At 39.0% G+C, this 10,780-nt stretch overlaps 1 protein-coding gene across 2 annotated transcripts in view; it reads right to left on the reverse strand.

The window, feature by feature from the left end:
• Positions 1-1,163: 1,163 nt before the first annotated feature.
• Positions 1,164-10,780, reverse strand: part of LOC138174063 (alpha-1-antichymotrypsin-like) — a 19,452-nt gene continuing 9,835 nt past the window's right edge. For both annotated transcript variants that reach the window (XM_069104206.1, XM_069104205.1), the window contains 2 exons: positions 8,642-8,789; positions 1,164-1,537 (listed from right to left, as the gene is read on the reverse strand). In XM_069104206.1, coding sequence (XP_068960307.1) covers positions 1,241-1,537; positions 8,642-8,789 — 445 coding nt within the window. In that variant the 3' untranslated portion in view covers positions 1,164-1,240. The remainder of the gene's footprint in view (positions 1,538-8,641; positions 8,790-10,780) is intronic.

A 10,780-nucleotide genomic window follows, 5' to 3' on the forward strand; every position in this document is an offset into this window, starting at 1 on the left:
ATATGAGAAGGAAAACAGAAAGCTGGGAAACAATCTTTATAAAAAGTGTCTCTGATAGAGGCCTCAATTCTCTAAAATACAGAGAACTGGGCCTAATTTATAAGAATACAAGTGATTCCTCAAATGATAAATGGTCAAAGAATATGAAAAGGCAGTCTTCAGATGAAGAAATCAAAGCTACCTATATTCATATGAAAAATACTCTAAATAGTTATGGGTTAGAGAAATCCAAATTAAAACAATTCTGAGATTCTTCTGCTCCCCTATGGGATTGGCTAATATGACAGAAAAAGGAGATGATAATGTTGGAGAGGATGTGGGAAAATTAGGACACTGACACTTTTGGTGGAAGTTGTAAACATGTAAAAAGGGAAAAGGAAACATTCATTCAACCATTCTGGAGAGCAATTTGGAAGTCTGCCCAAAGGGCAACCAAACAGTGCATACCCTTTGATCCAACAATAGCACTACTAAGTCTGTATCCCAAAGATATCATTAAAAAGGGGAAAAAACCTATATGTGCAAAAATATTGATAACAGCCCTTTTCATGGTGTGAAAATATTGGAAATGGAGGGGATGACCATCAGTTGGGGAATGGCTGAACAAGCTGTGGTATATGAATGTAATCAAAATGTGAACAGCCAGATTTCAGAAAATCCTGAGAACACTTGTACAAACTGATGCAAAATGAACTGGGCAGAACCAGGAAAACGATTGTGTGATGATCATCTATGAATGATTCAGCTCTTCTCATGATCCAAGACTAGTATAAAGGACTTACAAAGTAAAATGCTGTCCATATCAAGATAAAGAACTGACAGACTCTGAATGCAGATTGAAGCATATTTTTTCACTTATTTTATTCTTTCTAGTGTCTTTTTTTCCTTTTTGATCTTTCTTCTTTGACAACTGTGACTACTATGGAATTTTTTTTTACATGATAGTAGATGCGTAAACTATATAAAAATGCCTACCATTTTCAGAAGAGGGAGAGAGAGGAAGAAAAATGTGAAGCTCAAAATCTTGTGAAAATGAATGTTAAAAATTTTCTTGACATGTAATTGGGGAAAAATAATACTCTATTAAAAATAAAATAGCAGTAAACAATAAGAACAGAATTCCCTATATCAAAATAATGTTACACAACCAATACATACCTCAAGGTATATCAGCATGACTTTATTTTTTTAAACATATGTAGAAGGTCATGTTTACAGAGAGTATGGGACTAGCCCAGGGTTACCCCAGTATATGACACATTGACCTGGAAGTAGGTATCATCTTCCTTTTATTTCCAAGTCTTTTAGTTTCTGACCTGTCAGCCTCTACTTGAAGAGGGCTATTCACTTCGGGTTTGATGACTTTCCCCATAAAAAGTATGTTTCTGTCATTATACAAAGTGACTAGGAATGGCCTATCAAACTTAATGACTGGAGGTAAAGGCCATATTAATGAACAAGCCCTCATCTCAATGGCTGAGACAGCTGCAGCTTCTGTGCCATCCTCATCTACATCGAGCACAGCCTTGTGGACCACCTGTAAGGAGGAAAACAACATTACCGAACCTGGAGATGGAGATACAGGAACAATGTCTTGAAGGATGCTGGGAGAAGTCCTGCATTAGCCTTGGGTATTTGACCCCAGGAGCTTTTGGGGGACCTTGTGGCCAAATCACATCAGGTTTCCTTAAAGGAGATCCTAAGATCAGTATAGTGTTGAAATCAGTACTGAGTAATATGGGGGGGAGAGATTAAGAACTTTAATATTTCTCCTCTATTTTTGAGAAAATTAAATTTTTTTGGACAGTTGGTAATTGCCCTGGTCAGTTGTAACCACAGCGTCTTCCATCTTTATTATCCCCCTTTTCTATCTTTTCACTCTCCTCATGCACCACATTATTCTTCTTCCTAACCTCCTCATCCTCTCTACCATATTCTCTCCCTCCTACCTCTTCATATCTTTTTAATTTCTCGTCTTTTCTCTTGAACCATTTTCTTTCTTTATCTCTCATCCCTATTTTCTCTATCCAACCCTCATGTCCTCCAGAATCTTCCTCACCTCTATTCCTTCATCCTCTTATAAGGGAGTCTGCTTCACAGATCTGACCGCAGAACAGTGACTCCATAATGACATTTAAAGAGACTATAAAGTAGCCCTTTGCTGCCCAGGTGAGCTTGAGAAGTTTTCGAAGGTGGGCTCTCTTACACTGGGAGATCCAGCTTCAGTTTGGGGGAGAGACTGCAGAGAGGTGCAGAGATTAAGAGGCAAGGGTGGTTGAATGGCAGACAGGAGATCTAAAGTGCAGCTATGTGAGCAAAGCCAGCCCCTTTAGTCTCCAGTACCAGCTTCCCCAGAAAGGAAGGGGAAAGGAATCAGCATTTATATACTATCAACTCTGTGCCAGTTACTGTGCTAAGTGCTTTTACAAATGTTATCTCAATTGATCCTCATAATAAACCTGGAAGCTAGGTGCTATTATTATTTTTATTTTACAGTTGAGGAAATGGAGGCACAGAGAGGTCCAGGGTAACACAGCTAGCATCTGAGGCCTCATTTGAACTCTTGTCTTCTGACTCCAGATCCAGCACTCTCTCCTTTATTCACATTGTAAGAGGCAAAACAACATTACTGAACCTGGAGGTGTAGATATAGGAACGCTGTCATGAAGGATGCTGGGAGAAGTTGTGCATGGGCCTTGGGCCCTGGGCCTCAGGAGCACTTGGGGGATCTTATAGCCAAATCAATGTTGGCCACTGATAAATAAAAGAGATCCTAAGATCCCTACCATGCTAAAATCAGTGCTGGAAAATGTACAGAAGAGAGTAAGAACTTTAATGCTCCTTCCCTATTTTTGAGAAAATTAAATTGTTTCAGACAGCTGGTAATTTCCCTGGTCAGTTGTCACCACAGCATCTTCCATCTTCATTATCCCCCTTTTAATCCTTCCACTCTCCTCATGTACTGTATTGTTTCTCCTTCCAACCTCCTCAGCCTCTCTTCCTTATCCTCTCCCTCCTATCTTCTTCATATTTTTTTCACTTTCTCATATTTTCCCTTGAACCACTTTCTTTCTTTCCCAGTCTCCTTATTTTAAATCTCTCATCCCTTTTTTCCCCATCCAACCCTCATGTCCTCCAGAATCTTCCCCACCTCTATTCCTTCATCCTTTAATAAGGGAGTCTGTGCTTCACAGACCTGACCACAGAAAAGCAACTCCATAATGACATTTAAACAGACTATAAAGTAGACCCATTGCTGCCCAGGAGAGCTTGGGCCAGTTTTCTGAAGGTGGGCCCTCTTACACTGCCTGCTGCACGTGTGGTGGGAGATCCAGCTTCAGCTTGGGGGAGAGACTGCAGAGATGAGCAGAGTTTAAGAGGCAAGGGTGGTGTTTGAATGGCGGACAGGAGATCTAAACTGCAGCTACATTAGCTAAGCCAGCCCCTTTAGTCTCCAGTACCAGCTTCCCCAGAAAGGAAGGGGAAAGGAATAAGCATTCATATAGTACCCCCTGTGTGCCAGGCCCTGTGCAAAGTGATAGCATTTTCATTTTCCAGTTGAGGACATTTATGCACAGAGGACTTAAGTGACTTGCTCAGTGGTTTGTCACACAGTTAGCATTTGAGGTTGGAACTGAACTCATGCCAGGTCTGGCACTCTATCAACTGTCCCACTGACCTGCCCTGTGATATACACTAGAAAGACAGATCTAATTCTAGCCTAATACCCTGCTGAAAGAGAGGAGAGTAAAAAAGATACGGCCCTCCTCCTCCTTCTCTTCCTTCTCCTCTTCCTCTTCCTCCTCCTTTTCCTTCTTACCAAAGAAGAAATCAAATCTCCTTTTGCAGATGGAATGGGCCAGATCCTTAAAGAAATCCCTCCTAACAGCCAGTCTGCCAGTACTGTACTGCTTGCTCTTCTGCTATAACACCCCCTCCCTATATCTCCTAGTTTACATTGGTGTACAGCATTAATTTGCCATCCACAAGCCTGTGACATGAACTATGTTAGATGGCATAACGTTTTTTGCCATTCCAGGTGACCCCTTTATGAAGTATACATGGTGGCATAGTTCAAAGAAAGTTGCACTTAGAGTCAGGAAGAAGAGTTCAAATCCTGCTTCAGATGCTTATTAGAGGCATGACCCTGGGTAAGTCACTTAAACTCACTGTGCCTCTATTTCCTCCTCTGTAATGTCAGGAGATTGGGCTGAATAACCTCTAAGGTTCTTTTCAACTCTATAGTCTATGATTCTATGAATCTGAATAGAAACAACCCCATAGCATAAAAAATGATAGGCCATGTACCACGGGATCTTTTAAAGATGGTTCAGTGAATACGGAAGGAAATAAGAGTGGCTGAACACTCAGCACTGCTCCTCACACCATCCCCCAACTTCCATGTTCCTCATGCCCTCTTTATCTTCCCCCCCCACTTACTCCTTTTCCCAACCTCATCTTCAGTCTCTGTGTCCTGATCCTTCAGTCCTATACTCCTTACCTTTTCTGTCCTATTCTTCCCATGAACCAATCAACAAGCAATTCTTAATCATCTACTTGTGTGCTAAAAAAAAGGACAGCTAAGTGGTGCAGTGAATGGAGCCTGGGCCTGGAGTCAGAAATCCTCATCTTCCTGAGTTCAAATCTGCCTTCAGACTTATTAGGTCTGACCCAAGTCACTTAACCCTTTTTGCTTTCGTTTCCTCGTCTTTAAATGAGCTGGAGAAGGAAATGGCAAACCACTCCAGTATTTTTGCCAAGAAATGCCCAAATGGGATCAGAAAGAGTTGGACACAACTGAAAAATTACTGAAATGTGCCAGTCAATGAAACAACCCTTCCTCATCTGACTCCATGCATCTCCCTGATTTTTTTTTGTTGTTTTGGTTTTGCTTCTTGGACAGGGGAAGGCAGGGCAATTGCGGTGAAGTGATTTGCCCAAGGTCACATGCCTAGTAAGTGTTATGTGTCTGAGGGCAGATTTGAACTCAGGTCCTCCTGACTCCAGGGCTTGTGCCCTATTCACTGAGCCACCTAGCTACCCCAAACTTTTACACATCTAGTGTTTTTCCTGGTGGGAAGACCTTCTAATCTAGGCTCTAGCTTTTACTATTCAATTTAGGTAATAGCTGAGTTGGGTGAATAAACATGGCAAACTGCATGGCTCTTTTTAAGGGGAATTTGAGTCAGTGTTCATTTTTTGATGTCATTCCTTCATGCATTGGATGAATATTTATTTTATACCTACTACGCATCCATCGTTGTGCTAGGCACTGAAAATAAAAGGACAAAAATTAAGCCATTTATACCCTTATATGAATGACCCTTGCTGAAACCTGGTTATCGCCATGTAAACAGTTACGTCTGGGCTCTAATACTTTTTTTTAATCCCAAATTCACTTTCCAATACATATTCACTGAAGCCAAGGTAGACTTCCAGAATCAGGCATGCTAAAGAAAGGACTCCAATGGGTTGACTTCAGTTGAGGTAAAATAAGTTAAATTCGTTTTGGAAAATATAGCAATAGAAAAAAGTGCTGTACTGCTTGGTTGTCAATTTTTTTTTTGCTCAGTCCTTTTTTTCAGCTATGTCTAACTCTCCATTACCCCATTTGGGGTTTTCTAGGCAGAGATACTGAAGCGATTTGTGATTTTCTTCTTCAGCTCATTTTATAGATGAACAGCCAAGGCAAACTGTGTTGTGACTTGTTGAGGGTTACATAGTTACTTTAGTGTCTGAGGCCATATTTGAATTCATAAATATGGGTCTTCCTGATGTCGGGGCTGGCACTGTCTCCACAGAGCTATCTAACTGTCCCAGCTGCCCAATAGTTACTTAAATTATAAATGCAAAAGACCAAAATGACATATGTAAATATCATAGGATGATGCCAGGTCTATTGTGTTTGAAAGAAAGGGGCATAGAGAAAGGATATTAGAACTGGAAGGAACCTCAGCGATTTTCTAGTCTAACATTGTGCCTTCACACTCCCAATAATCACTTTAAAGAAAAGGAAATTAACTCATAGAGAAATGAAGTGAATTGTCCATGATCTCAAATCCATGCCTTCTGACTAACTGACTAGGCTGTTTTCACTCTATTACACTGGAACATTCAGAGATAGTTTTATAAGTTTGGGGATTTTGTTCATTCCAACAGGAAATAGAAATCTGTAAGGCCCCAGAACCCTACCCTTGCTAATAAAGTGCTACAACTAAGGATGCTTAGAAGACTGAAAGTCAGTGCATTTACTGGGCTCTGTCAGCAACACAGAAGTGTCTGGCCCATAGGAAGAACTTAATACATTTCTTGACGGATTATTAGGACTGTACATGCAAACATTTAAGGTGAGTCTTCACAGAGATGAAGAATCAAACTTTTTGGACTCTTTGAGGGGTGGGAAGGGAATGCACATCTATAGCAAAACTGTTTTAAAGGGCAAGAAGTCTGTTTTTGTGGACAGATTATGCTGAAAGATTCAGCAAGTGATCTCACCTCCCTGCTCTCTAAGGAAACTGTGGGGCTTGGAGGGAACAAGATCTTTAGTGGTACAAAAATGCAGTGCTAACCAAAAGGTGCATTTAATTATAAAGGGCAATCAACCACTGCAGCAGCATATCCAGATGTTACATTACTGTGTGTTAATAGTGTTATTCTGAAAATCCATTGGTCAAGACAAGCTTATTTGGAGTGGTCCTAAAGTAACACTCGGCTTAAGGAACTATAGGACGTCTTTGTAACATAACTGTCAAGGAAGGTGATGTCCTTAAGTAACAAACAAAATCCTTAGCTTGGCATTCAAAACCCTGTACAGTCGAATATCACTCTGAATTTTCAGCATTATCTTATACATTTTGAAGAATAACAATGAATTTACCTAATTTTTTTTCATGTTTGCAAAGCATTTTCTTTACAACAACCTTGTAAATTCAATGCTAATGAAAATGAAGATGAGAAAAGGGAACTGATTTCCCCATGGTCACATACATAGGAAATGAGAAGCTTGTAGCACAGTAAGCATGACTGGGTTTATTATCAGAAAGACTGACTTTGGAATTAGAAATGTAATTGCTCTGGGACTTTGGGCAAGTTGTTTATCTCTCTTAGACTCATTTTCCTTATTTTGAAAAGAATAACAGTAAACATTTAGATAGTCTTCTAAAGTTTGCATCCTTACAGCAACCTTAGGACATAGGTGCTATTATTACCCACAGTTTTATAGACAAGGAAAATGAGTCACAAGGAAAATGAGTCACAAAAAGTTTAAGTCATTTCTCCAGGCTCACCCAGCCAGAGAAAGTCTGAAACAGGATTCAAATTCAATTCTTTCTGGCTCCAAGTCCTGTGCCCTATCCATTGTATCACCTAGTTGGAAGGTAAATTAAAATAATAGCAAATACCTTACAGGGATGTTGTGGCAATTGAATGAGTCTCTGAGCCCCTTTAGACCTCAGTTTCCTCATTTGTTAAATGATAGGGTTTCTACTAGAGGGTCTCTGAGGACCTTTCCAGCACTAAATCTATGATGCTATCTATGTCAATTCATTTATTTTAATTTTTATTTTTCAGTTCCAGATTCTCTCCCTCCTTCCATCTCCTCCACCACTCACTGAGAAGGCAAGAAGTGTGATGCTCATTTGCATGAAGTCATGCAAAACATATTTCTACATTAGCTGTATCACACAAAAAAGCAAGAAAAAAAGGGGGAAATATTCTTCAAACTCTACTCAGAATTCATCAGTTCTCTGAAGGTGAATAACATTTTTCATTATGAGCCTTTGGTTCATGGATTGGATCATTGTATTGATTAAAATGGCTAAAGCTTTTATGGTTGATTATTATTACAATATTGCAGTTACTGTGTACAGTGTTCTCCAATTCTACTCATTTGATTTTGTATCAGTTCATGAAAGTCTTCCCAGGTTTTTTTCTGAAGTCATCCCCTTTGCCATTTATAATAGCATAATAATATTCCATCCAAATCACATGCTACAACTTGTTCAGCTGTTCCACAATAGAAGATCATCTCCTTAATTTCTAATTCTTTGCCACCATGTTCAACTCTTTGTAACCTTATTTGGGTTTTTCTGCTAGCTATAATTATTATTTATTAGGTTTTTGACTTGTAGCTCAAATGGGTCTACCATCCTTTGGTTTTGTGTCTTTCACCAAATCATTACCCTTCAAAGCCTCACATTGCCAGTCTTCTGGAATTAGGTCAGGAAGAGGTGAGTTCAAATCTAAACCCAGATATTTCCTAACTGTGTGACCTGTGGCAAGTTTTCCTTATTTTACATTAATAATTCTTTCACTAGGTATTTCAAAAGTTTATTGTGATGAAGATACTTTGTTAACCTTGATGGGTTTATGAATTATTATTATATTTCCAAGGAGCCAGAACATATTGGAAAACATGGGTTATAATAATAAGCTATCTTATTCTGGGTTCTATGGAATCTACAAGAATTGTAGGAGGCCTTGGGATCCATAGGTATATATTGTTGTCATTATTTATACCACTGTACTGTTACCAACATGTCCATGTTCACCCACCTTACCAAAGCAGAATTCGACATCCTGTCCACCTCAGTCTATGCACCTAAAAACTTGAGAAGGAATAATTTAAAGTTGTTGAACCTACTTTGGAAACTTTGAGGTTGTTTTGTCCAGTTATTCCAGAAAGATTAGCTTGATTAGTAAAGACTTCCTCCATCCCCATTTTGGGAAGTATCTTCTCTAGTTCATAGTTACTAGAGATGGAAAATTTTGGCAAGAAGAGGTCAATCTGTCTGTGAAAAACAAGCAACAAACCAAGGAGTGAGAAAATAGCACTATGACCATTTTATTCTTTAGCACCTTTGGAATGCGTAAACCCGTGAAAACACTTTAATATTCAGTTTAACAAGTAGTTATTGAACACATTAGGACCCTAGACAGAAACTCCTAGAGCTAGAAGCGAATTTGTCAAAATCAAAAGGGCCTTCAAATCTTAGTATGTTAGTATGTCTAAAGTTAGATCTAGGCAGCTAGTATCTTCATATCATAGAATGTTAGACCACACATTTTGTATTGAATCCTCTCTTATATTCTGCTGTATACACAGAAATGGTCTTTTTTTCTTTTTCATCTTGTACTTAAGTTAAAAATGAACAAAAAATTTCACAAACAACATCTCAGACCATAAGAATTTCAGAATTGAAAAGGGCCTTACAGAAATTGAATGTTAGAATATAAAACATGAAACATTAAAGTTGTAAGGTACTTTAGAATACAGACCATTAAAGCAGAGAATTTAGAATCAAAAAAGTCCTTAGCAATTCCTCTGTTTAATCCCCTCATCTTAAAAGGGGGCAAAATGAGATGGAGAGATTATTATTTGACTAGGGTCACAGATTATAGCAGGAAGCATTGTAAAGAAAATACATAGGACACAGTTTTTTCCAGACACCTAGATGACACAGTGGACAGAGATCTTGGCTGGGAGTCAGGAAGATCTGAGTTCAAATCTGACCTCAGATGCAACCCAATTGTGTGACCCATGGCAAGTCATTTAGCCCCTGCCTGCTTCAGTATCCTCAACTGTAAAATGAGGAGAATAATAGAAACAACCGCCCAAGTTTGTTGTGAGGATGGAAAGAGATAATATTTGTAAAGCTTAGGATAGTGCCTGGCACATATTAGATGATGCATAAAAACAGCTCTCATCATCATCATCATTATTACCCTTAAAGAATCTATTCTGGGAAAAAATAAAACACAGTACAAAAATTTTGATGAACACTAGAAGACTACATTTGTTAAGAGCCCAAAGAGTGATACCAACCTATATGTTATTAAGGTTGGGAGGAAAGAAACCTTTGAAGTATTCAAGGTAGACTTCAAAAAAGATAGGGGAACTACCATTTTGACCTCCCCATAGAAGTTACCTTGGATGTTGAGTTAAGTGGAAGAAAGGGCAAGATGGTGCTTAAACCTTCAGAAAATGCTTGCACCTGAGTGTGGGTGTGCGTGTGCCTCTGTGTTTGTGTGTGTGTGTGTGTGTGTCCATGTATTTCTCCTTCATAAGACTACCAAAGACACAGAAGAGAGATCTATGCCAATGTTTGTGTTGCTTTGATCTTACTGATTTCTATGTAGTAATCTCCCTCCTTGCTCTAGATGCCTGTTCCAACATTCTTTGATCTAATATCTCCTCCAGCTCCAGCCTTATTGTGTTCTATTATCTAACAGTCCATGTTCTAAGAGGTGCTCTAATTCCAACATTCTCTCTTCTCACATTTCAATTTTTACCCCCTGATCTTTATGAAAACTCTCAGGTTGCTGGAAGCCACCTTAACGTAGTCCTCACTAAATCAGATTTTTCAAATGTTCCCACTTTTAGAAGAAAAGTGCAAAATAATTAGTAACAGGGATTTTGTTTAAAAGGAAAGCATGCCTCCAACATTAGCTCTAAGGTTAGCACAAGTTTTTTAATGTTCTGCATATTTTGTTGACTTTCATATTCAGAATGGTGACCATTAGAATCTGCAAGAGCTGATGTATAAGACAGTCTGTCAGTCAATAAAAGTTTAAGTATCTACTATGTGCCAGGTGCTGTGCTAAGCCTTTACAAATACATTATTTGATCCTCACAACTCTGGGAGGGATGTGTTATTATCATCTCCAGTTCCAGTTGAACAATTCTCCTTCCTTCCTTCCTTCCTTCCTTCCTTCCTTCCTTCCTTCCTTCTTTCCTTCCTTCCTTCCTTCCTTCCTTCCTTCCTTCCTTCCTTCCTTCCTT

This window comes from Petaurus breviceps, unplaced genomic scaffold (genome assembly GCF_028583685.1).
Source record: "Petaurus breviceps papuanus isolate PSGF00001 unplaced genomic scaffold, PetGlider_PUasm1.0 685, whole genome shotgun sequence".
Classification (NCBI taxonomy): Eukaryota; Metazoa; Chordata; class Mammalia; order Diprotodontia; family Petauridae; genus Petaurus; species Petaurus breviceps.